We start from the raw sequence: 26,808 nt of genomic DNA, 5'->3' as shown, positions 1-26,808 counted from the left end.
TCCCACCTCGCCCTCTCTGCTATAACCCCTGTCCAACGTCACTGTTAACTCCTGGTTGTGATGGTTGAATATGATTGCACCTACTCTGTATTAGATGCTAATATAAGAGCACTAGAATACACTCCCAGTCTCTCCTTTGTCTGTTCTTCCTTTCATTTATGTAGTGTTTTGGTAGTGTTCACCTAATCTGTAGAATCTAGATACGTGTGGTTACTAACACTTCCCGTTTTTTCCCGCCTTTAAGTTGTCTTGACCCTTTTTCCATGTCTGTCTTGTGTTTTGGATCCCCTCTCCCCTCCTCTCCTGTCACTATTCTGCAACCCCTTTTCTCCTCTCCTCTAGTTCGTGTGCCCAGTCTGAAATATCGCTGGATGGTTTCGCTGAGTGCCCTCCTCCCCCAGTTCCTGTAGTGCTGCGTGGAGCACGGGAGCGCCTGACAGTGGAGCTGAGGGACCGCAAAGCACCTTTGGCTCTCATGGAGAGTCTCTCAGACGCCGAATCCCTCTACAGTCTGGATTCCCGACGCTCCTCTGCTGCCCTTAGGGGTTCACCGATGCTGTGTGGCCTCCCGTTCTCTTTGGATGCCCCGATCCCCGAGGAGAACCCATCTCTCAGCTCCCGCACTGAACTCCTGGCTGCCGACTGCCTCTGTCCGGACACACCAGAGCACATGGGCCAGGTCGGGCCTTTCTTTACCCCAATGGACTCCAGATCCACCCCAGAGTACCCCATGCGTCTGTCCCCCGCTACTCCCCGCAGCAGTGGACATGATTCCCCAGCTCTGCTAAACCAGAGCGTCGCGGCTCAGCCTTTTCAGACGGAGCCTAACACCAACCGAAAAATGCTTCCTGATGGGGACCACCAACAGATGCCTGGTGTCTACGCTCCAGGGAGCACTCCTAACGCTCCCCTCAGCCCAAACATTGACTCTAGAGAAAATGAAGATTGGGAGACGGCAGATAAACAGTTTAGTGCGGAATCCAGACCGGCAGCTTCTAGTCCTCCCCCCCAACTGTCCAATGGAAACCCCAGCCAGGCGGTGCTGGAGTTCGCCCAGTACTTAGACTCTCTTTTCAGACTGGACGGCAGCTGCTCCCCGCCTCTGGAGCTATCAGATGGGGAGTCAGAGTCTGGCCGGGGCTCCTTTGGGCACGGGGAGTGTCTCGTAGATGGACAGCTGTTGGATGACAAACAACTTCTTGCCAGAGCAACAATGGAGCCTAACTTAGTCCCCAAGCCCCCACGCACTTTTGCTGGATCTGCTGACCCCTCCTCAGGCATCTCTCTGTCCCCTTCCTTCCCTCTTTCGTCGTCTGAGGAGCTCAACGACCTTTCCCCAGGCGAGGGCGTCCTGCCAGCCATGCACTCCCTACGAACATCTAGCCCTTGCCACCTTCCTGAAGAGAACACACTAGCATCCATGGTGTAGTGTGCTATGTCCTTTGCTCTAAATGGAGAGGTGCAGTCATCCAAAATGTAAAACATATCACAGTACAAGCATGCGATGGAATGCAGTCACTCATTAGAGATCCTATGACAGAACTTGACTGACTAATTCAAACAATTGAGAGACTATTCCCATTTTTCAGGTGTTTATAGCATTTTCTCACAATTGCAATGACTAAGAAAAAAAGATACCTCTCTGCATGCCAGGGGGCTGTACTGCTATTGGGTGAATATAAATAACTGTAGCTTCACAATGCCATTCCAAAACATGTTGTCTCACCCACATAGGGACGCGTCAGCATTACATCATTCCCCGAAATAACCAAATCAAAGGGAGAATACTTAACTGAGCAGGGATTCAAAATCTAACACTGTAGAAGAGGTTATCATAGGCACATCACCTGGGTTGATGTACTGTGCAACCTTCTGCACCCTCAGCCGCTCCGGAAACTTTATCAGCTTTTATTTCATTTTATTTTTTTCATATCAGGAATGTGAAGATGGACATATTCGTAAATCAATAGAAGTGAGAAGACATTATAAAATGTTCCTCAGGTCTTTTAAAGCATTGACTTTGAGAAAGAGAGTAAGTGTGTTACATTGGTGAGAATTCATGTGTCTTAAGAAATGTTGTGATTGTGACAAAGTTATTACAGACGCTTATGGATGTTTTTGAGTCTTTTGGTTATTTTTATTGTGCATGAAGTTCTTTTTATTTTATTTATTTTTAAAGAGAAATTGTCAATAAGCCACTTAGATTGACATTTGGATACTCTTGCACACTTCAAACAGCTCAATTGTACCCCCCTTTGCCAAAAAGTTAATACATTATATTGCCAAATGTATTTATGAGATGTAGTTTTGTATATGTATATGGATATTGCTTTATTTAAACTTAAGAGTAATTCATTATCTCCTTCCCATTCTGTTGGTTCCCATGTAGACTGTTACAAAGCAACACCACAGAATATATGCCATCCTGACCTTAACACTGCCATGGCTTTCATTTGGAAAACATAGCCTGTGAACCTGGGTTTGAAACAATAATGAACTTTATATTAGTCGTCTTATAACTACTGTACCTTACTCTTTGCAGAGCTCTTAGCAAAGTGCCCAGGTCAGGGTCTGCATGCTTTATGCACTTCAGAGTAGCATGCCTGAAATAGAACAAATCTTATCATTAAATCACAGTAGATAAGCTCTAAACATGACCAGAAATGAAAACAAATGTCAACTCAAACATTAAAAAAAAGCTTATGAAAGGCGTGGTTTACCATACAGGACCAAACTGTGTTTTTCAATCACAGGATATCATCTCTCTTGTTCTCAAGGTGCTCTCAGTCATCCTCGACGTCAAGGTGTTTTTCTTTAATGTGGTTCATCTGCATCACTCCTGAGGCTGGACTAAATGAATGGCCTCCAACATTCAGTTTGCCAATGCTAAATACTGTACTTGGCATTCGATCCTCCATATCACTCTGGATGTAACAGGTGGCTAACAATTTGCATTATTTATTACCGTTAATGTTTTTATCACTTTTATTGCTATATTTGATGGTATTATTATCCTTATTGCTCTTGCAACAGATTGGTTTGATGTCAGTGGTTTTTATCTTAGTTTTTTGGGACAGTGTGGGTAACTTTTTAGACTTCCCCAAACGTAAGGAGTTATATATTATCGCTTTTTTTCTGTCCGAGTGGAAAAGTATTTGACAGCCTGCCATGGCATGGTGACAATATTCTCTTTTTACAAATGTTTCATAGTAGTGATACACGCTGCAGGGGGACGGCCTACTTACAGTCACCTCCGCAGCAACACCATCACGCCTGGAGTCACCATAATGATCTGCACAATCTCTCTATTTGGATTAAGATTTGCAGTGATTACCCACAGTTTCAGACAGTTTACAGTCTGACACTACTCGCATCATTCTGCCAGTCCCAGTAGACTCTTACCAAGGTTGGACCAGCAATTTCCTACAGTCAGTAAACTTTGCTTGCAGCCGGTCATACACTAAAACACTGCTGAAAGAAAGCACTATAATACTTTCCACCATGATGTGTACAGCACCATGTTCTATGTGTAATTATGTATGCAGATGTTTAAAAAAAATATGAATTCCAATAGAGTCATGTAGAAAACAACTATATAACAATAAGGAGATAATGAGTATATTAAAAGATATCAGTATTGACGTGTAGAGAAAAAAATGTTCATCTGAAAGTTATTTATTCAAACTATCGGCAGATTTACAAATTGGTCTATATTGAAAGAAGAATAATTCAACTATGTCTTGTCCATGTTTACCTGGTTTGCTTCCCCTCCTTTCCTGCCCCACAATGAGAATGTATTTAATCCCTCCCCCTCACTGCCCTGCCTGTAATGGAATAAACTACAAACCATGAAAATAACAAGGATGTTCTGTCATATCTCTTTCAGTATTTACTTGTAAAATGTAGTCAGCATTGTGATAACTGTCATATTTAAAATGAGAAACACATTGAATGTGATGCCTCATGCTATTTGGGTCCGCTCCTTTTCATCACTGCTACGAATTGAGCGGATACAGTTTACCTTGAAAATATGAATAGATAAATAAATAAATCAATGTTCTGTTGAGTTTCTGTTGAAGGCACATTTAGGCAAAAAATTACTTAAAACAATGTTTTATATCCAATACAATCGATACATGGAGGAAAATACCTAGACTTGCCTACCCATCCTTTGTTTGATGTAAAGAGTATGTCCTCAGTATTAGGACTGCTGACTGAGTACAGATTTTGAGTAATGGTTATTTTGGGCTATATCTAAGCCTGAGTGTAGGTGCAGTGTATTATGAGTGTGCACTGGAACTGGGGACAGTGGATTGGAGGTTTCTGTTTGATATCACCAATGACACACCATAGACCTGTTATAGAGTAATTATTTTGAATTTAGAATAACCTGGGTATTTAACATTGTTTTTTGTCATGGTAGAGGGGGTTTAAACATGTAAAACATGTTTAATTTGAAAGCAGATTGTCCAGCTGATCATTGTGCATGGGTAAATGATTGTACCACTACCCCCCACCAGAGAGAAGCAGAGTGTCTACCTCCTGAGCCACTAACATACATATCAGCGAAGAAGACAGATTTCCGGAAACCGTTGAGCAATTTACTGTAGCGTTAGCTCTATGGTAGGTTAGCACTAACAGTATTTACTAGTGTAGCCTGTTTTATAATCGTTGCCATGAATTAAGAACCAACCTGTCACACCCCGTTCTGTTACATTTTTCGGTGAGTGGAACATACTGTACTCTTTTCGGATCGTTTTATTAACGTTGAATCATGCCAGCTGACGTTAGTGAGACAATTTGGCCAAATATGTATACAGCTGGTTTATCTTAGCTTGCTGCTAACCTACGTTAGCCGTGTAAGCTTTCCAGTTATTCAAACATTGCTGTTCCTTAAACATATACCATATGCTAACTGAACAATTTGTGTGTTTCCTCAGCGTTATGGTTAATATTTTGGCTTGATGTCATCCGCGGTTGCCTATATTTTACACATATACGCTATGATTCACTAGTCTTGTCGTTGACAGCTAAGTCATTGAAATTAGTATCATATAAACATCTGATTCACGTGATTAATAACGGGTTAAATATGCACTGCATTCTTTTAAACACGTTTTTACCAGTCATTTGGTTTAGGTTAAAGTATGTCGTTTATTTTTCCTGTACATTATTGACCACATCTTAAACTTACGTAAAAGTATTTTTTTCGGAAGGGTGTATCTCATTAACAATTGCGATCCATTCATTCTTTTGAAGGCCGGTTTGCCTGCAGCCACTTCCGAGGGATGGATTTATTGCACGCATCCTTCTCTATTAGACATGCATCCTGGGTCATGACATTGTCCGGGATTTCTGCCAATGCGAAAAGGAGTATTCAACTTGTATTCCAAAAACGTTCCTTACTTTTTAGCCAATCTCCTCCCAATATGAATGTAATAAAGAGCCGCCCCCCAAATTATGAAAGAGGTCTGCCTGAACTATGCTGTGTTATTAAATAATACTTGGACAACGTCCGTTTAGTCTTTCACTCGAGTTCGATTGTTTAACCTTTTTTTTTTTTGTACCAGGGTAGATTGTTCTTCATTGTGTATATACGGAAGCTGTCATTTACCATTTCTTGTCTTAACAGTGGCTGGTTGGAGGTTCAGCCATGTATGCCTCTGGGAAATACACCACGCGGGGCCCTGCTCTCATCCCACGGATGAAAACCAAGCACCGCATATACTACATCACCCTCTTCTCTGTGGTGCTGCTCGGACTCATTGCCACCGGGATGTTTCAGTTCTGGCCCCACTCCATTGAGTCAGCAACTGACTGGACCATGGATAAACGCAGTGTCCACGACGCTCCTCTGATCCGCCTGCCTTTCTCCAATCCCATTCCTGAGAGGGGGGACCTCAGCTGTCGCATGCACACCTGTTTTGATGTGTACAGATGTGGCTACAATCCTAAAAACAGAATCAAGGTAACTGACTCTCAAAACAACCCTTAAATCACTGAGCTCAGACAAAATAGGTGTATCGTTTCAATATTTTGCATTGCTCCGTGTTAAGATTATAACTCATTGTTTAAATGGCTGCTTTTGTAGGTGTACATCTACCCTCTGCAGAAGTTTGTAGATGAATTGGGGGTTCCCATCAGCAGCACTGGACTGTCTCGAGAGTACAATGACCTGCTCAGTGCCATCTCAGACAGTGACTTTTACACTGACGACGTCACCAGGGCTTGTCTTTTCATCCCATCTGTTGATGTGCTGAACCAGAACTCTCTGCGTATAAGAGAGACTGCCCAGGCTCTGGCAATGCTACCCAGGTAAATGTTTGAAAATAACTTCATCGTCCTATATCTGTGTTCTTGTCATGGGTTTTAAAGCTGAAATGTCACAAAAGCCGAATTATGTTTATCAACTTTTTTGTTTTCTTGCAAACATTTAAAAATCCTTCCTCAGAACATTTCAAACAGTTGTATTAAGTCATGTCTTACAATTTAAAAATGTCACAATTTGATAACTGTTTAAAACTTTGATTATCTGAAACCACTGCCATTACAAAACCTTTTTAAAAAATCAAATATTATGTTAATTAATGTATCAATCCAACACTAATCTTGTGTATTGTTTTATTTTTGTAGATGGGACAAAGGGATGAATCACCTACTTTTCAACATGTTACCCGGGGGCCCTCCAGACTACAATACTGCCTTGGATGTGCCCAGAGACAGGTACCCACTACTATACATCTGAGACACAATCTTAATATTAAATAATATCTTCATTATAATATAAAGGGAAATATGTGGAACAAAACACTCATCCATCAAAGGATAGGCTTGGTGCATTCATTTAAACAAAAAAAGTGTCATCAGCTGATATACCATCACAGTCAATTCAGACGTGAAAAAAGCTTAAAATTCAAATATAATGCATCGTTTTCACAACACCAAGGAGGAGGATAGCATGTTGTCAAGATTCATGCTTTTAAGATCAGAAACGTACCACTTGTAGATATCAAGATTTGTAGATAAATAATATCTTGTTTGTGTATATTCTGTTGAATGAAATCAATGTTTCTTCTAAAATTGATTATTATTAAAGGTAGCATTTACTATTGTAACAGCAGTCAATCACACTGAATGATGATTTCATAAAGAAGAAGGAGATGATACAAGCAAGTTGGAGATAGGATATATTTAAGAGGCCTTGAGGAGACGTTTAAAATCTGGTTGTATTTACCAGCGAAGAGCCTTTGTTTCTCAAGATGTCCAATAGACAGTCCAGAGTGATGGTTGAGGATGGGTTTATGAACATGCAGCCTTGAGACAATGAACACTACCTTTTAGCTGTAAGGAATTTCCTGGGCTCATCCAGCTGGAGTCCATTTGGCATGGTGCCTCATTAGAACCAGGTGTGTGTGACTGACGGTGTGTTTCCACTTTATATTCACCTTGCATGAGAAAAGGACAGACTCCAAAATACTTTTCATCACCTAGTGGACTACATGGGATCTATTAACCAGGGCACAGAGCCTTGTTTGGTATCACTTTATATATTATATCTGCATTGGTGATGGCAACAGAAGCAAATTAAGGAGTTTTTGTTTTTGAGTTGGTACCTGTTGAAACATGAGTGTTGAAGCATTCTTACAATCCAGGCTCTTTGGTTTCAGAGCGTTGCTGGCTGGAGGAGGTTTCTCTACATGGACCTACAGACAAGGTTATGATGTCAGCATCCCCGTTTACAGCCCCCTCTCTGCAGATGTTGAGCTGCCTGAAAGACAGCCAGGGTGAGCACACATTACCACTCATTGTCTTGTTTGAGTAGCACATCATGACCAGATTACTGTCACCTCAAATACGTTATCCTTCAACATCTTCTATACGGAAAGTGCTCCAAGGGAATAATGATGTCTTCTGAGTATATTAAAGTAATTGCGGTTTAGCAACACTCATTAGTCTAGGCTTGATTGAGAAGTAATATATAGTCAACGGTATAGAGTATTATAACCATTTGCCTCTTTATATCTCCTGTCTCCATCCCCCAGGCCACGGCGCTACTTTATTCTCTCCTCTCAAACCGCCATCCACCGAGAGTACCGCGCTGAACTAGAGCGCTTGAAGGAAGAAAATGGAGAATCACTGCTCCTCCTGGACAAGTGTAGCAACCTCTCCCAGGGGGCCGCCTCTGCACGAAAACGATGTTACAAGGGGCAAGTGTACGACTACCCACAGATCCTTCAGGTAGGGGGAACAGCATTGAATACAATTTGATATTGAAGATGTAGTTTTAAGACCACCTTTGTTAAATGCAATACTTTCCCAAAGAACAACACCAATACAAGCGGAGTTGGCGGCATGATTTTTTTAAACATTTCTTTACAAGAAATACCCATCCCAATAACTCATATTAATACCACCACCACCAAGTGATAGTGAAAGGCTAAATGGATGTTGAATAGATGTTTGAGCAACTTGTGTTTTACCACTCGGCAACAATAAGTGCAGCAGTTCCTGGAGCCTGTTCATTCCTGTAACCAATACACACTTACCTTGGTAACAGGAACTTTTTGGGAGTTAACCTCTAGGAACTCAAACTGGAACAAGGTAACTGTTCAAAATGCAGTTAAAGTTCCTAAATGTTGTTTGAATTGAAAAGAATGATCTAGAGGTGAAATTGTTCACTAGGGTTTGATTTTATTTTGCCCTTTTTGTGCAATTCAACATGTCCCATTAACAGATCCCAATGTGTCTCTACAGGAGTCCTCATTCTGTGTGGTTTTGCGGGGGGCCCGTTTGGGTCAGGCTGCCCTCAGTGATGTGTTGCAGGCTGGCTGTGTTCCTGTCATTCTCGCTGACTCCTACATTCTGCCATTCTCTGAAGTTCTTGACTGGAAAAGGTCAGCATAAGTTGATGTAACAGTTGAAAAACAAGTAAATGGTTTTACAGTCTGCCATTTTCCATCTAATTATTCTGTCTATCCTCAGGGCGTCTGTGGTTATTCCAGAGGAGAAGCTATCAGAGATGTACACCATCCTAAAGAGCATTCCTCACAGACAAGTGGAAGAGATGCAAAGACAGGTAACATTCATAACGCACTCAAAAGAAAACATTTCTCAGCTAAAATGATTTAAAGTGGCTTATATTTAGTTTGAAAACTCAGATTGACGTGGAAGTCAGAGGTGCTATCAGCAGAGTTAAAGCTCTAGCATGTCATGTGTGGGAAGTCGAAACAAACTTAATGTGATGAGCGAAAGACAGAAGTTTGGATACCACTCTTACCTTTTCTAAGTTAGAATTTCCTCTTTTGCTCAGTCTAGACTTTAGAAAGCTTTCAGAAGTCTAACGTGTGTTGATTTTAGCTCGAGTGAAATGAACAGAAGACGGCTCACTCTCTTTTTCTTTTTGATATCTACATTGAGCCACAATAAACAAAAGTGAAAGCAGCTTTGAGAGAAGTGCAGCAGTTCAGCTGCTCCTCATTCCCTTGTATCAACTCTAGTCCATTTACTAATTATACTGGCCAAACAGACGTTTCAGACTGAAGGGCTCATAGACGGGCTTGGGGGTTAGATTACAGCGGACAGACTCAAAAACATGACTTGATGTCTGCTGGGGGATGTTCTGCTGTGTATAGCACACAGCTCACTTGGTAGCATTGATCTAAAATGGTTATCCATTGGTCACAGTACTCCTCTGTTGCAGGTTGATTCTCAATTTAGACATTTTCTTTGTATAATTTTACAAAATATCAACAAAAGTTAAAGATTCTCTTTACATAGTGGTGTAACATTTTCTCTCGAAACAGTGTTTTATAGAAAGAAAACTAGTAAAAAATGTGGTTGCCGCATTCTAATTTATTACCATCTATTTCATTTAATCTCATCCTTAATAATCCCAAAGCCCACGGCAGGAACGGAATGTAATACTGAAAGGAAATGTATCGAAATGGATTTGGCACATTAGTACAGTCCATCTTAACAGGCACTGTATATAAACAGTATATCATGTTTTAAGGGACCATCAGGGTCTGTTGTACTTTTATCTCTAGAAACTCTCCATCTTCCCTGCTATAAAAGACTAGGTAATTGAAATGCTATTCTTTGACGAAAACTAAATATTTGATGCGTGCTAATATCCCTAAGGAGAAATTCCAAAAGGTTCAGCTTTTTAATTATCTTCAAATGTGTTGGAGCTGATGTATTTCATTAGTGCTGCCAGCAGAGGGCTCAGCAGCCTTTTCTTTCACCCTCTGTCAGTCTATTTGTTCCCATGTGGTCGGACTTTTGTGCTTACAAATATAAAAATAGGAATATACAATGCATACTCACCTCAACCGAAAGTGCAATTGTTCACTTAAGGTCATGTCTTCTTACAGGGGGATACACTTAGCAAGTTTGACAGAGCCAGGCTTTCTTTGCTTTAACTTACTCAACAAAGCCTAAAACCTCACTGCAATACCAAATAGCTGTGAGGTGTTACCAGAGCTCAAGTTAGACTGCAAAGCCCACATTTGTGTACTTCTGAGGCTTGTTGCGGTCATACCCATAAAATAAGGCACATACACAGACCTTTGTAAATCTTTTTTTATTAAATCAAAATATACAGTTACGACGGGAGGAAGGGGTTAATGCTCAAGATGGAGTTCAACCTACTCCTCATCCAGCCTTGGTATTATGCTTGAACCAGGTTTTCTTTGGGTGTGTTTGACGTGGTCAAACTTTTTAGTAGACTCCCAGTCCTCCATCATGCTGAACATTTCACCGGCTGCAGCTGATTTATAGAACAAGTCAAGTTGGTCTTTCCCCCTGTCCCTTATGTGGTGTCTGCTTTTCTTCTTTTTACATCTTTCATCTCAAACGTAACTGAGAAGTCAGACAGGATGATGACAGGTGTCAGTGGCTTTTTGGTCGGTAAAAATGTAATAAAAGCCCCTTAAACTTCTTAATCAAAAATGTAAATGTGATGTCCTTTGACTGTCTACTGACGCCTCGCACTAAATTCATATTCCCTTTCTTTACCTTCACAAATGCAGAAGTTATAAGTTCAGAACTGCCTTCTGAAAATATAATCTGTATACAGTATACATGCTTCTGTTCTGCACTGCCAACTGTTTAAAGTAAAAAAAAATAAGTGCAGTGGTGGAAGAAGTATTCTGATCTTTTAATTAAGCAGCAGTAAGTTATACAGTTGCAGCTGGTAAAGGTTACCTTATCTTTCAAAATAATATACATACTAATGTATTCGTCTTTGCTGTTGAATCTTACCTACATCTTAATCTAAGTAACAATAAGTATGTGTATAAAAGGTAAAAGGTACAACAATTGCCTCTGAAATATACTGGAGTAGAAATATAAATTAGAGTACAGGTACCTCAAAATTATACTCAATTACAGTACTTCAGAGTTTGTTTAGTCTGTTACATTGAACCACTGAACTATTGTCAGGGGGGTTGGCTTTAATCGAGGTTACCCATGGGGCTTCAGTAGTCTTCAGTCGTGGTTGTCTAGACCCAAAGTCCTGTTAGATTATATTTTGAGTCCTTCTAACTTGGACTGATTTACACCTGGAAGACCAGTTTTGTTATTATTAACAAGTTGTGTGTGTGGGCAAGTATGTGTAAATGTTTTGATCACAGTTAAAAGTGCTAATAAATCTTTAGAAAAACAATATTCCCAGTAAGCATTGAAGCAGACTTTGTTTCACTGCTGTTTTAGGTTATATCAAAAAACACTAATGATCGCCTGGTTGTGTCCACACCGGCTCCATAGGTTGGATCATCTGTCAGGCACTTGACAACTTCCTCTAGATTCAACAAAGTGATGCAGGCTACTGAAATATAAACGGTTTTATCATCTTGTTGACCTCTTTATTATTGATTTAAATGAGCTGCTAAGGAACTCTGCAAACTAGAAGGAAATTAGAATATGATTTGCTCTTAACAAAACGCTACGTCAGACTTTTTTTGGCTTGACCTACAGAGGAATATGACTCTCTCTTGGGATTGTTTGCATTATTTATTTCTCAATATATGCTGGCGGTTTATTTACAGTGTACATTATACATCATATCTTTAAAATTCATTTTGCTGAGCTCATGAATTGAATTGATCCGAGTTGCTATATTTACTGCTACATATCTTTATTCGTCAGGAACAAGGAGTAGACTAGGTGCAGCAAATAAAAGATGGTGTAAAGGATTTTATTTTTCTACTTTGGCAACGCTGTCTCTTCTTCCATGCTCATAAAAATTCCTGCAGTCGCTGGAAGGGGGTGGGGGGTAGTGGTATGGGCCCTTGGGCCTGCACAGTTTGCGTTCTGCCTCCCCCCGGTCGGAAAGGAAACTTTCATCACCGGCTGATTTATGAGCCGTTGGGATTCCCCCCTGAGATTAGAAAGTCCTTTTTGATTCTCCTCACCCCCTCTATAAAAATAAAGGCTGTTTTTGTGTTATGATACAACTCCAGTGCTTATACTCATACATGGATGATTTAGGCAATTGTCAAAAGTTCACGTGCCACGAGGGACTACGTCTGGGGCACGCATTAGCCCACAATACAAGTTGGTGAATGACAATTGGTTGATAAACAAGTGTAGCTCAGTGGTTTACACACAAAAACTCAAATATGAACACCCTCTACTCCAGATCTGTGGGTCATTGAGGAGCCAGTGGGGTGGAGTCGGGTCAGTGTAGCACGGTGCCTCCTGGCAGGAGACGGTGCTGTTTAAAGCTTCATTAACTCTTATAGGCTTCTCTCACCTCTGAACTGTCCCTTGAAGTTTCTAACTAGAATATGAGCCTGCAGGAGAGTAGACACGTATGTCATGGTCAGTAGTACTTCTCGAGATACATCAAGTCAGTATATGATGGTATAAAACACAGCCAGAGCTCCAACAAAATGTCCATAGAACATAATTAATGTACAGGTATTCTTTATCATCTTGAAAGTCTGAAAAAAACATACATATGAAGTGAGAGGTGAATTAGAGCAGCTGGAGTTTGGTATTCCAGCAGCCAATGCGATAACATTAAGATATGGGTTAAGAGTTCAGTTATCATTAAAGTCTGCTTTTCACATCAGAGATCTGTTGAAGCAAAACAGGCTCCGTCAAAAAGCTTCAGAGGAAGAGTTGGTAAAGGTCAAGAGGCTTCAAAATGTTCTTTAAAGACTCGTCCAGGGGGAGAAATCTGGATTTTACTGCTATGACTTCACACTGGTTTTTATCTTCTGTCATGTAGTGACTATACTCCACATAGAGTGAGAATAAAAATACATAAACATTTCTTTAAGCAATATCAACATTCCCACTGTTTTATGAAGTACTATCTTATTCAAGTTAAGGTTTTTAGTAGAAAATGTATTTTGATAATTCCATTGAAGTGACTTCATCTAGAAACAAACTGGGTTTTATTGAACCTATTAATTATAAAGACAAATATTAATTACTATGAATTTATTCAGTTGAAGATGGTTTACAACAGGATTCTGTTCTGCAGCACATAAAATAATAACATAGTACAACATAAAAACAGAACAAACGGCATCGCATGCGTTACACATTAGACAGAGGTGAAGGGAGTGAGGTTGTTTTTATAAGATGGTTTTCTTACACCTGTATGCAGTCATTTTTTATTACATGTTTTTTCAATGGTCAATTCAATATCCTATGTTTCATTGTCTACATCTTTACAGTGAATGTCTCTTAATAGAAGAAGGATACATTATTATATTTAATCAAAACATTATTTTTGCTCACAGGCACACTGGTTCTGGCAGGCCTACTTCAGCTCCATGAAGTCGATCGGACTGACAACGCTCCAGATCATCAACGACCGCATCTACCCGTATGCTGCACGGACCTACGAGGAGTGGAACAATCCACCTGTGGTGGTACGTAACTTAACTTTATGTTGTGCTTTTTGCAAGAATTCCTAATTGTAGGACATCTAGCAAGTCTTTTTTTCTCCCCCCTATCCTTTCCATAGTTGTCTTTTAGAAGTGAGTGATATTTAACTATATCTACACCCTAAAGACTGTTGTCCTCAGACATACAGCTTAGTAATCAATACAGTGTGTTTGCTCTGCTGTGCTGCGCCGCTCAGCTGTATTCCTATAAGTCTTTTTATTGCACACATTTGAAAGAAACCACTCCACAACGTCGCTGAGCCCATACAGACGCTCACTGTGCCGCATACGCTTCCCCTCTCTCCTGTGCCTTGTAAATCGAAGCCTCTGTGGCAGCGGAGTGACAGTCTGTGCCTTCAGTGTTTCTGAAGCTCCACACATGCTGCGCGTCACACTTTGGTGTAAACCCAGCTCGCTCTGAGGCAGCCAGTTTATGTCAGCAGTTCTGCGCTAGGAGGATGCCTCCGATGTGGTGAAAACTAAGTTCCTTCATGTTTGACTCATGTGTTTGTAAAAAATCTGCTGGATGTGAAGAATGGTGTGTGTTCAGCATCCCTGTGGTTGTGGGAGTTTTTGCTGCAGACAGCTTGGCTGGGCGAGCATCTCTCAGGAGTTGTTAATCAGCCCGGTCTGATCCAGAGTCTCCTCCATCCTCCTCCGCCTGTGGGGTGCAGGCGTGTGCACGAGAACAAGCGTGTGGATGCACAATAGTGTCTTTGCATCTGTCAAGTCTCTACAAGTATCCCAGAAGAAGTCAAATGCTAAGATTAAAGAAGTTGGGGTAAACAAGCAGCATACATACCATGGGTGTTTACGATGTTTGTCATTTATTTTCTTTGCACTGACATTGAGGCCAAAGGCTTACGTGAGCTGACCGTGGCTGCCTGTTTTCTCTCCGAGCAGGTAGCTTGTTAATCAGCAGTTACACTTGACATTGCCCACTTATGTCAAAATGTTTTGTCAGGGCGTCCAACCCCCAGTCCGATCCATCAGTATCACTCAGGTCTTGAGGTTTGTTCAGACCCAGAGGAGGTTAATTGTGTCAGGGTACAGACCTTCAGCCGTTCCTGCCTGAGATGGGAGATGAAGTGTTTTCTCGATGGATTCAGTGAATGGATGGTGAGAAGAACTTCCACAGAGCACTAAATAAATCAGGCAGACATTTTTCCGCCTCTCCTCCTGTAGTCTTTAGGCCGGTAATTGAAAGCACATTTCCCAGGATTGCTGGTGCCTTTGGAGGGAGCGGGGGTGCAGGATAAGGGACAAGCTTCTTTTTGTTTGGCAGTTGTAGGTATAGTAGTGTGCATACTTGCTCAAGAATTGAGGCATCTCAGAGTCTTTAAAAAAGGTTATTGGCACTGGGCTATGAAAAGCCTTATTCCATCAATGTCTTGTTTAAAGATCAGAGAACAGTCTGCAAATATTTGGACAGTTTTGTTTGGACTCTGTTCTCCTTCACATTTAGATTTGAAATTCAGTAATGGCTATGAAGTGTTGACTTTCAACTTTATTTTGAGGGTGTTTACACTCTGATTCTGATACTGATTAACCATGTTCTCTAATATGTACTAGACATATTATCCCCCAGGGGTGAAAAGTCATACTTTGTTCCCCCACTACTGTAAGTAATTAAAATAACCCTTTACATTGAAAGTCAGCAGTTTTCAACTCTAATGATTTAGAACAAGTCTTAATACTAATTACTAATACTGTATCTGGTGTTGCAACTTTATTGATTGCTTCTTTCAGCCATACATTTAAATGATTACATTTCTCTGCATCTGTAGACATCAGTAATACTTGTTTTATCATGTAACAACAAGATATCTATATGTTTTATTGGGAATGTTTCTACAGATAAACAGATAGGAAAAACATACAAATTATTTGAATATTGGTTGTTCTTCATTTTCACTTTAAATCCATGTAACCCTTAGATTAATGTAGAACCAATTAGGCAGTTACAATAGCCAGATACAATTCTTCTTTTTCTTTCTTTTTTTTATTTATGTAAATGTCACGTTTTTAACACATCACCCCTTGAGATCTGTTGGTGACATAAGGAGCTGCGGCTTTCTTTTCATCTAATTTATCCAGTTTGACAAATGACTTAAGTGGTCTCTAACCTCTTTAATACGGTTTAAATGCTTCTGTGCTGCCTAGATGTGTTACTTTAATTATTTCCCCCTCTGCTTGTTTGACAATGTGAGAATGACCACAAGGAAGTTTCCACTTGCCAGTAAAGTGATTTTTATTATTGGTGGAGGAGTGACTGATGTTGTGTAATAGCAGTGGCTGTAGTTCTGCTGACAGACTGTTGTTGGTGCTGTAGAAGGAGCCACAGAATCACTGTGTGGCCACCTGAGCCCAGACCTGATCTCTTTTTCAAGGGAGACCTGCTCAGTAGGTTCCACATGAAACATAAAAAGTAAAAACATAAACAGAACAACAAAAAGGACATCATACAGCATCATTACAGGGATTACAATTTACATAACTATCCACATGAACAGGTACCAACAGCATCCGATTGAGTAGCATCCAACCGAGCTTTAAAAACATTTAGTGGCACCAGATTGCTCAGTTTCCATTTCAATTGCAGACTATTCAAAAAAAAAAAAAAAATGTTATATAAGTACTTCAAGAGACCCACAGATGTACTGTCTAAGATAAGCTCTATGTGCCCTCTTCAGACTGGGTGTCACTGTAACCAGGGTGGAACATTTTCTGTGCCTTTGATGAATTTGATCAAGAGTGAACCATGGTGCTCCTTCATTTGGTGTAAGCACATGGTTGTAAATAAAAAATTGTCTTTTTATTTAACTTAAGAAAACAACCTTTGTATACCACTCACACAAGTTATTGTTTTCCCACAAAACACTTGTCGTCCCTCATTTGGTGTGACTGTTATCCAAATTACTGCAATTGTTTAAAGTATTAAGAACACAAAATGTTCCCGTTGCTTCGTTCATTTGACAGTGTCACTTGATCTGAGCTGGAGTCGGTGTGGCTTCCAGGGTTTACAAGCTGTTTTAAAGGGGAGCAATGAAAGAAAAGCCAAGTTCCACATTGGTGATAGACGGCCACCTCTTGCCGTTCTCATTTCCCCCCCCTTCCTCCTCTCTATCCCACGCAATCTTACTCGTCAAAGGCTCGTCATAATATCTCACAAGAGCAGTTGACACAGCAGTGGAGCCAACCTGTGTTGTTTGCAAACTCCTTCCTAGTTTTCCTTGTACCTCTGCACTGCTATTTTTTCAGTTTGGTTTACTTGGCAATGTGACTGAACCCTTTGGCATCCTGGGCTCTGCCTCTGTGAGGTGCTAAGAGACGTTGTTGGATGATTCTTGCTCCAGAATAAAAAACATAACCTGGAAATGACTGCAGGTGACCTCACCTTCCAGTAAAGCCCCATTATAGTGCATTAAATCATGGAAAACATGACAGACAGGGTTCACACTCAAGACACGAAGCTGCCTCTACAGTAGCTCTTCATGGAAATAACAACATTTGAATAAAAAATATGTTTGTGTGGCCCTAACGGCGTGTTGTTCTTTGTTTCCTGTCTTGTGTAGAAGTGGTCCAGCGTGAACAGCCCTCTGTTCTTGCCACTTATCCCCCCGAGGGCCCCTGGCTTCACAGCAGTGGTGCTGACCTACGATCGTGTGGAGAGTCTTTTCCGTGTCATCACAGAAATCTCCAAGGTGCCCAGCTTGGCTAAACTGCTGGTTGTGTGGAATAACCAGAACAAGAGTCCTCCTGAGGGTGAGTGCGACCAACGCTCATCAAAAACCCCAAAAGTTCATTAAGCTTTCCAAAAGATATAGTGTGTGTATACACTTTTTATTTATGTCTTTCATTACTGTTCACCTTGAGGTATAATCCATCATAGATGTTTCATAGCAGGCTCTTATTAGTTGTTATTTATTGCACCTTGCGCTGTAATTATTTTTCCTTTTTAATAAGGCTATTAAGTATAAAACAGTTAATCCTGCTTTCGTTCACTGACTGCGTAGCTCAGACTGCTCTAGACCAGGAATTAAATCTGCTGCTGTAGAGTTGGATAATGTAATGAAGTAATGAGGTGACTTTGAAGTGCTCCCTGGTGGCTGTGAGTTGCCTTTTCATTAGAGGCATCAGCGGCGCCTGGCTGGAGCTTTGTGACCCGATGGAATTAACGAGGGGCCATTGATGGGTCAGACTATAAACATGTACGAATGCTCATAACTATAACTTTTCAGTGCTAGAAGACCATTATAAGACATGAGTATGTTTAAAATTAATTCACAGGGCTGAAGTTTTGAAATTCAGATAATAGCCTATAAATCCTTCACTTGGTCTGTCTCTTTCCAACTTAAAGAAGGGATCACAGTAATGGTGACAGAGGGAAAGAATAAACGGAGTGTTTAACATAGCACTTTTCCTGACAATAGCTTCTGACAGGAGACCTCAGACGTGGTTATGAGAACCTGGAGCTCTTCTCATAGTCTGCCAGGCCCCAGTTAGCCCATTAATGAGGGGACACATTCTCTGTGATCCGTCTGGGCCGTAGTCCGTGCCATGGACGCTGCCCAAGATCTTTGAAACGCTCCCCTGAAAGAACTTTTTTTTTTAATCTGCCTCATGAAGAATTGTAGTGTGGTTGGATTTGCACGTGCTTGAGGTTAGCGTAGCGATACGAGTCAGTGAGTGAAGTAAAATTCCCAGATCACTTTTTTCCACTGGCAGGATTTCAAATATCTCTGTCAGTGGTTAATGACATCACAACTCCTCACCCATCTCCAGACACTGACAGTAGCCATGTTTTAAAAATGTTGTTCAGCTCTTAAAAATGTATTTAAGTGTCATATACTGTTTATATAAATGTTTAATATATATATATATATTGTTGCAACTATTATTTTTAACAAACAAATACATTTGACATGTATTAACGAATGTATTGATTGAAGTGTTTTATGTTTTTCTCGGTCTTATCTCCATCTGTATATGAAACAGTGAGTACCGTTGTTCTTATTGTTTTCCTCCTGGCAGAGTCTCTTTGGCCAAAGATCGGCGTTCCTCTCAAAGTTGTGCGAACCAAAGAAAACAAGCTGAGTAATCGCTTCTTCCCCTACGACGAGATCGAGACAGAAGCCGTGCTGGCGATTGATGATGACATCATCATGCTGACATCTGATGAACTGCAGTTTGGCTATGAGGTGAGAAAAATAACCCCTTTTTAAAAAAAACCTTGACCACACTTTCCCATCTTTTCTCCAAAACATATTGCAAGGAACCATTTAAAGCTGAGCCCAGAGTTTAAAGTAATTCAAGGAGATTACAGTCTGGTTCTCCAATGGTTTGGGATTGGACTGCCTGCTGGATGTGTTTGATGTGTGAAGAATGATGACAGGTCTAGAGCTGATGCTTTCCATGCCCACATACCTGCCGGGCCCCACTTAGTGCAGCACACTCACCTGAATCCATTTAGAAGCCATTTAATAAAATTGTGCTCAGTTTAAGGATAATTACAGAGAATTACAGGCAGCATAGAGGAGCTGTCTGTCTGCCCAGATAATCCAACTGGCAGCCTGAGACGTTCAGCCAATCAAAAAGCCACTTCAATCCAAAAAGGAAGTGTTAATTTGACCACCATATGGGATTTATTTTGTTCAGATAAAGGTTTTCAGAGATCATTTTAAACTGCATTTTTGTTTCTTAAACTCTCTTTAGAACTTACTCATTCATGTTGTGTTTGACAATCTGTTTCCTGTCCATCTCCAGGTGTGGAGGGAGTTCCCAGACAGGCTGGTGGGTTACCCAGGCCGGCTGCACCTATGGGACCATGAAATGGGGAAGTGGAAGTACGAGTCGGAGTGGACCAACGAGGTCTCCATGGTGCTAACTGGAGCTGCCTTCTACCACAAGGTGACCTGGCAAAGGCCTGACATGAAGAAGTGTTAGCTGCTTGAGCTCTGCCTCTTCACACACACATTTCCCTTGAAGCTTCTCATGGATGTTAGCCATTTAGATTAGTAATGATGCACACAGAGCACGTTTTGAAAAGGAAATGTTCAATTGTATGTGTAAATCGAATTGTAAATTAAGTTTACTGAAAGGATTTGAGAATACCCTCTGGACTTCTGTTTTGGGTATGTGTAGGATTTTAGAAAAAGAAGATTACAATGATGGAAGAGCAGCATGTCATAGGTAGAGCAAGGTTATCTCATTTCTACTTTAAAGCTCAAATGCTCACTTAAGTTCAAAGCAGATTCTAGTGCATGGGTTCCTCCTACAAACTCTTGGGTCACCGTGTCAAACAGTGTCTGCACTATTGTAAATAATGAGTCTGCTGTATATCGTTATGACACCTAGTAATAGTGAATCTGTTTCCATTCCAGTATTTCAACTATTTGTACACATACAAGATGCCGGGAGACATCAAGAACTGGGTGGACGCTCACATGAACTGTGAGGATATTGCCATGAACTTCCTGGTGGCTAACATCACGGGCAAAGCCCCCATCAAGGTAGGTTCCTGGGTCTGGGCCCGGGTGCTTTCAGGGGGGCTGAAGCCTGAAGCCTGACAGAGCGCACCAGCATATCTGGGTTTGATCAGCTCTCACCCTCTGACTTCCCTGCCTCTCCCCCTCCCCATCACACTCACTGTGCCCAGGTGCAGGGGCCCGAGCTAAAGCCCAGCCTTAACCTCCCTTATCTGGGTGTCACTCACTGGCACTCCCCCTCTGAGTATGTTTTTCTAAGCTCACCGGGGCTCACGCACACCCTGCCATCAAATCACAAGCTGCTCACTTCCCTTCGCCCGCACCCACGCTCCATCCTCCCACCATATCTCCATCAGATTCCACCCACCCTCTCCTACCAACCCATTCTGTCTTCCTGTCTCGATGTCTTTCGCTTTCTTCTACACACACATCCATTCACAGGTCCAGAGCGTTTGGTGCAGGCATGTGTCTGGGGTGTAGATGTGATGGAGGTCAGACAGAGGAAAGCCATACATCACATCTCTCTCCAACTCCACTGATGAGAGTTCAGTTGTTGTGCTTAACAACAGTTCTTGAAGGATGTTACAGACTTTGTTAATACGTGTCTGGGCTGCTCATTTTTGACAAACCGTTAAAGTTCATTATTGATGTGACTTTGTTCTGCTTCTGTTTAGGTGACCCCCAGGAAGAAGTTCAAGTGCCCCGAGTGTACTGCCATTGATGGACTGTCCCTGGATCAGACGCACATGGTGGAGAGGTATGGCACTTTGTTTGGAAGTCATTGTTGATTAAATAAGCTCAGTAAAATCTTTGTTTATTGATTGTGTTTTAACCGTCCAATGTGTGCATGAGCGTTTCATTGTTTCTTTCTAAATATTTTAAATCACATTTAATTCGTATTAAAATGTATTATGCATCTTTCTTTAACTTGCATTTTGGTCATGTGACAGAACCGTGACGCTGCCATGTCTTTTTGTAGCAGGAAACACAACAACCTGAATTATGTTTTTCTGCTCCTTTAAAATTATATTAATAATAACCGCAGAATTGAACAATGAAATACAGGAACGGCTTCATTATTGAACTTTTCTCCAATTATTAATAAACAGATGCAATTATTTATTTGAAGTCAAACACATTTTGTACATAGGCAAGTTCTGTGAGCTGTGCTTAAATAAACACCTAAGATAAATGACAATATTTAAACAAATATATATATGTATATATATATATATATATATATATGTATATATATATATAAATAAATAAATAAAAAAGATTAAAAGTATTTGAGGAAGATGGGCACCTTAAAATGAAAGGAATTTTAAAGGAAAGACAGATTTAACTCCATCCATCCATTTTAATAATTTGCTAACCTGACTAATCCATAGCTGCTAACTAAATACATGTTCGCCTTCTTTTAAAGTAAATGAGTTGTGTTTCCGTCCGTAGATCTGAGTGCATCAACAAGTTTGCATCAGTCTTTGGCACCATGCCTCTGAAGGTGGTGGAACACCGAGCGGACCCGGTGCTCTACAAAGACGACTTCCCCGAGAAGCTCAAGAGCTTCCCCAACATCGGCAGCCTCTGACCGGCACGTCAACACTTCAACATGTGTCACCAACTTTTATATCCAAACATCAATATTCAGATCAAAGTGTCACCCCTCAGTCAAAGACACTTTTACTTTGATTTTTGAATTGATTTTTAAAGGCAGAACTGAACAGAACATGAAGTTAGGACACTGTAATACGGGGATGCGGATGACAATGATTTGTTTATTTGGCTTCAAAGTATTTTTTAAACATTTAGTAATACAAGTGCATAGACTAATGTTACATGGAGGGTCACCTTGAGTCTGATGTTTGATGGACAGTCCGACTGTAGGCTTTCGGCCCCTCACTGTTACTGTTTTGGACTTTTGGCTCCAGCTGCTCTGGAATCAGTGTGTACAGTGTATATATGTTTATTTTGCACCAGAGCTGTATCATAGTTATAATTAATGATGCTCCAACTTGGATATTTTCTTCTTCTTTTCAAAAGATAACATGGACCTTATTATTTTTTGCTGTCCTGTATTAAAAGGAAACAATTTTAAATGAACATGATATATAGTAAATGATTCAACGACATATCAATGTAGGGTTTCTTTAACAGTTAATTGAATGTAACACACCATATACAACTATAGACAAAGCTGGTACAATAAATCTAATATTTAGAGTGAGTAACTGCTGATTTAAAAACACTGATGCAGAGCTACTGGAACATCTTGAATTGTATTGTTTTATTGCCTGTGCAAGCCTTTCGTTTTATTTATATATACATACATATATATATATACAAAAACGCAGTGGTGCTAATTGAAGGAGCCACTAAGTAATTTCATGGGCTTCATGAGTTATGCATATGAACGCTGCATAAGTATAGGTGTACTTGTTGTTTGCATTTGAAGACACGTAATGTATAGTGAATAGTTGAACATTTCCAAATCCACACTTTTCAAAATGTATTACCGGCAATGCTTTGTTTTTATTTTTCCATTATATTCTGTGTGTTTTTATATTTGTGTCCTTTTCATCAGTAGTAGTATTTAGGCTTTAACCTTGAAAACATTGCCTTGTGATTGTTTTATTTACCTTTTTTATTAATATCATTTTCATAAGGTCAGTGAAATTGTTCAAAATGGTTCATCTATGACTTTGTAATACATGATTAGTAAAGTCTACACTACTACGTCTCTCGGTTTTGCTTAACATTTTTCCATCTATTTCTGGGAAGACAATGAAGTCAAACGTATTCCTTCCTTTTCATGTGCGTCTGTACTCCCATCTGTGACCGTGCAGAGCCGATCCTCCGTCACACGGAAGATCCTCTGTTCCCTCAGCCCGTCACCTGTTGTTAATATACGCAGCCTAATCCTCCCTGTTCAATGTCAGCAGTTCAAAAGGGCGCAGTTCGTATTTTTGTCAACTTCAATTAGTGTGATACTCTGACGAGTTGCGCGATCTCATTTCAGCACTCGGGTCTCTTCAAAGGGTTTGAAATGCATGGGGATTTCAGAATGACTAAAGGGTGACACAATATTTTGGCAGGGTGCTGCAATGCAATACTGCGAATATGTTGTTTTTCTTAATAACAGGCAACTTATTCCCAAGTTGTGGCTTACCAGTATCTTTAACTGATGACTTGAAAGGCTTTTCTTTATACCGAGAGAGACTTGATCGATCTCTAAACACTGGAGAAGAGTTGTATTAGTGTGTTAACAGCTGGAGGAAACCACCATTACCTTCTGTCCTCTATATGAAAAGCATGTTCTCCATTTGATTACATTGCGTCACAAAGGTTGACTCTGAATAGGAGTGCAATAACTTATTGTACTTTAATCACACACAAAACAACACAAGCAGGAGTAAATTCATACACATATTTCAAAAGACAGCTTAAAGCCGCATGAACTTGAAAAAAATAACACATTTTAAACTCAGAAGAAATACATATCGAAAGACTGTTTAAACACAACTCTGGAAATACAATTTTACCACCAAATAAAAAAAGTGATACACTCAAATAGGCATTGAACTCTCACAAAATAAAACATAACTAATTAGTAACCTTTCCACGAGTCTTACAACACTTCAATCCATTTTGCATGCACGAAAATGTACATGCACACAACAGCACGCATATTTTAAAAATATTTACTCCTATACTGATTGTCTGACTTCAGTAGTATTAGAAAATGACAAAAAGTGAACGATGACTTCATCACTCAGGGATTTAGTTATGCAGCATTCATGACGGAGAGGGCTGTTTTGTATTCTTGCATTAACTGTCCCTGTGTGTTTGCAGGACCAGTAGGTTGAGGGTGTCTGAGGTTCATGGTGGAGGATGACATCATGGGAGACGTTTCAGTCCAAAAACAATGCATTTCAATACACAGAAGAGAGTGAGTATGTATTGTGTAAACCTGAGCTACTGAATGCCAGTATGTCTGTGCACTTTGCAGAGCGACAGTCTGCATTAAACCAGAAGACAGACGGGCCTGTCTGTCCTGACACACAATCCTGCAGTCCACAGCCTCCACATGGCTCAGTGTTAATTAAAAAGCCTTCCTGGGCTGGCCGTGCGGCTGTGCCTCGGACCCTGCGAATCGGGGGCTGCAGCTTTGAGGCAGTGGACTGTTAGCAAAGGGAGAGAGCCAGAGCAGTGTGTATTGAGGAGGAGGAGGAGGAGGGGGGGGGGGGTCTTTGAAAGCAGAGCCATGACAGCTGAGGGGGAAGCATGTGTGAGGCATGTTTGTTTTGCATTTACCCCCTGAGCGCAGCTGTGTGCACTGTCCTTTTCCCAGAACACCGGAACACAGCAGACGCCCTCGCGGCTCGCCCTCCGTCCAACCCCACAGCTAGAGACAGGGGGCCCCATGTCCACAATTGCAAGGAGACCCTCTCAGTTTAAGTCAGAGATATGTACGCTAAAGACAGGATTATGCATATGCCTTGGATTTGGGTCGGAGAGTAGAACTGGATGTAATTTGGAGGACTCTGGGGTGATCTGCTCTGATGACAGGTTAGAGCCTGAACCCCACTTCTCTTACATGCCCAGAAGGGCAGGGAATGTGGTTCAGTTTAGAGAATTAGCGATGGTTGCTCAGCCTGAAGGGGCACTACACAGTATCAGGTTTGCTTATAACCCTTTGTTCCGCCTAAATCAGGCCCTGCTAACAAAGGAAGAACAAGCATAACCTCATTGGCATACATCATCAGCTATTTCTGTCACTAGAAGAGGCCGTTACCAGGGGGAAAGCAAGGTCAACTATTTGAATATTTGCATGATTTGAGGATATGGGTATGATGTGCGCTCAGAGCTCATCGCTGATTCGCCCCCTCTTTTCTCCCCACGGAGAACACAAACAAACACAGACATATTGTTCTAAGCCTAGATAGAAGTAAACGGGGAGTAATGGCTGTGACCAGAGTGGAGACAGGGACCAGGACTCCTTACGGTGACATGTTAGTGGTTTACTAAAAGAGATCCTGCTCAGATAAAGCGCCAAAATATTGCACACTATCTCATGACTGTTTTTGTGTCTTCGGGAACTCTAAAATATGTTTTTGATTAGCCCCAGCTGTCCGGCCCATGTTGCCTTTAAGAAGAGTGCTCACATCCCAATGAATTTCCCTACAGGGATCAATGAAGGTCAATTTGATATATCTTTATGCAGTCAGCCAGTGTTTGACTGCACTGGTTCCTGGTGTAGCATTCTACACCAGGATGCTACCTGATCCCCTTGAGTCTTACTGTTGTCTCACTAAAATGTAATACTGTCATCTTAAATCATTTAGCAGTATGTTGAACAAATACATGCTTTTTTGTGGAAAATTTGGATGTCATGGTGTCAGAAGCAGGACTTTGTTTTGATTTGACAGATATAATGACAGAAAAAGGGAAAGAAATACATTAACGCTTACGGCAGAGCTGCTTTATCAATATTTACCAGTGTGCCATGACAGTCAAACACAGACGTGTTAAAGTCTAGAAAAGGCTGTTAAACACTGACATCCTTTCAATGTTAAAAGTGTCAACACACTCTGTATCTCCACCAGTCTCCTCTGTTTCAAAGGTAGCTGCTGCTGGTTTCGCTGTTATTTCTGGCAGAATGACTGACTAGTAGGCACTTCTCTCCTCTAAACTCCTGAGACTAAATGCAAAGGGGTACAGTCATGTCCACTTGGAGTCTGTCCTCCTGAAACAGAGCGGCTCTGTTTGGAGGCTGGCGCTCCCAGGCTCTTCAGCCCTGAGAGCAGCAGGCCTGCTGTGTCCCTCTCCTGCTCCCACTCACCACTTCCTCCTCCATCCCTTCCTCTCTCCGCCATCAGCAGGATGAGTCAGTGCGGCAGGTGGATCTCTCACCCTGATCACACTAAAACAAACCACATTTCCTCTGTTTGACTTTTAAATGCTGGAGGGTGGAGCCCCTTGTAGCTTTTTTAGCAACTGAAATGTTTTCTTTGAATCTGAAAAGCCGTATGCTGTGACAGATATGCTTGATATGAGCACTACCACAGCCTCAGTGTTACTGAAGTAACACACTTCTGCATGTGCTTTTGCTGATAATAAAAAAGCCTTGTAATTACATAAAACAACTATTTTATATTTTCAGTTTAGCTTCCAGAGATGCTTGCTGAACTTTTTGTCAAAAAAAAAACAGTAACAAAATAACTGAAGGCAAACAAAAATCAATAATAACACTCAACATTTAAATAATAAGATAAGAATAAAACAGCACCTGAACAGAGAACTACGCTGATACTGAAAGCCCTGTACACACTCTCCTGTATTTTAGCAAATAAGTGCATGGATTTGTTTGAAGTTGTTATTTCTAACATGTTCGGCATCTGATCATCTGAACTACATTG

At 40.9% G+C, this 26,808-nt stretch overlaps 2 protein-coding genes across 3 annotated transcripts in view; both read left to right on the top strand.

Moving 5' to 3' along the window:
• dagla (diacylglycerol lipase, alpha) overlaps positions 1-3,858 on the top strand; it is a 40,302-nt gene extending 36,444 nt beyond the window's left edge. For both annotated transcript variants that reach the window (XM_034116318.1, XM_034116319.1), the window contains one exon: positions 343-3,858. In XM_034116318.1, coding sequence (XP_033972209.1) covers positions 343-1,429 — 1,087 coding nt within the window. In that variant the 3' untranslated portion in view covers positions 1,430-3,858. The remainder of the gene's footprint in view (positions 1-342) is intronic.
• A 717-nt stretch (positions 3,859-4,575) lies between these two features.
• On the top strand, positions 4,576-23,129 carry ext2 (exostosin glycosyltransferase 2). The gene is made up of 15 exons (XM_034116637.1): positions 4,576-4,723; positions 5,633-5,968; positions 6,092-6,315; positions 6,634-6,723; positions 7,668-7,784; positions 8,043-8,238; positions 8,755-8,894; positions 8,983-9,076; positions 13,755-13,886; positions 17,477-17,666; positions 18,936-19,102; positions 19,668-19,811; positions 20,285-20,413; positions 21,064-21,146; positions 21,842-23,129. Exons 2-15 carry the CDS (start codon positions 5,654-5,656, stop codon positions 21,978-21,980), a joined length of 2,160 nt encoding a protein of 719 aa, XP_033972528.1. The 5' UTR covers positions 4,576-4,723; positions 5,633-5,653; the 3' UTR covers positions 21,981-23,129.
• The last annotated feature ends 3,679 nt before the right edge of the window (positions 23,130-26,808 follow it).

Source organism: Trematomus bernacchii, unplaced genomic scaffold, assembly GCF_902827165.1.
Source record: "Trematomus bernacchii unplaced genomic scaffold, fTreBer1.1, whole genome shotgun sequence".
NCBI lineage: Eukaryota > Metazoa > Chordata > Actinopteri > Perciformes > Nototheniidae > Trematomus > Trematomus bernacchii.
Note: the sequence above shows the minus strand (reverse complement) of the source record. Positions and strands in the feature narration are given on the sequence as shown.

Bases quoted from the DNA above. Each gene is read 5' to 3' on its own strand.
- ext2 (XM_034116637.1), top strand. From the start codon at position 5,654: ATGTATGCCTCTGGGAAATACACCACGCGGGGCCCTGCTCTCATCCCA. The intron at 5,969-6,091 runs GTAACTGACTCT...CTGCTTTTGTAG, and splicing joins ATCCTAAAAACAGAATCAAG to GTGTACATCTACCCTCTGCA. The intron at 19,103-19,667 runs GTGAGAAAAATA...GTCCATCTCCAG, and splicing joins AACTGCAGTTTGGCTATGAG to GTGTGGAGGGAGTTCCCAGA.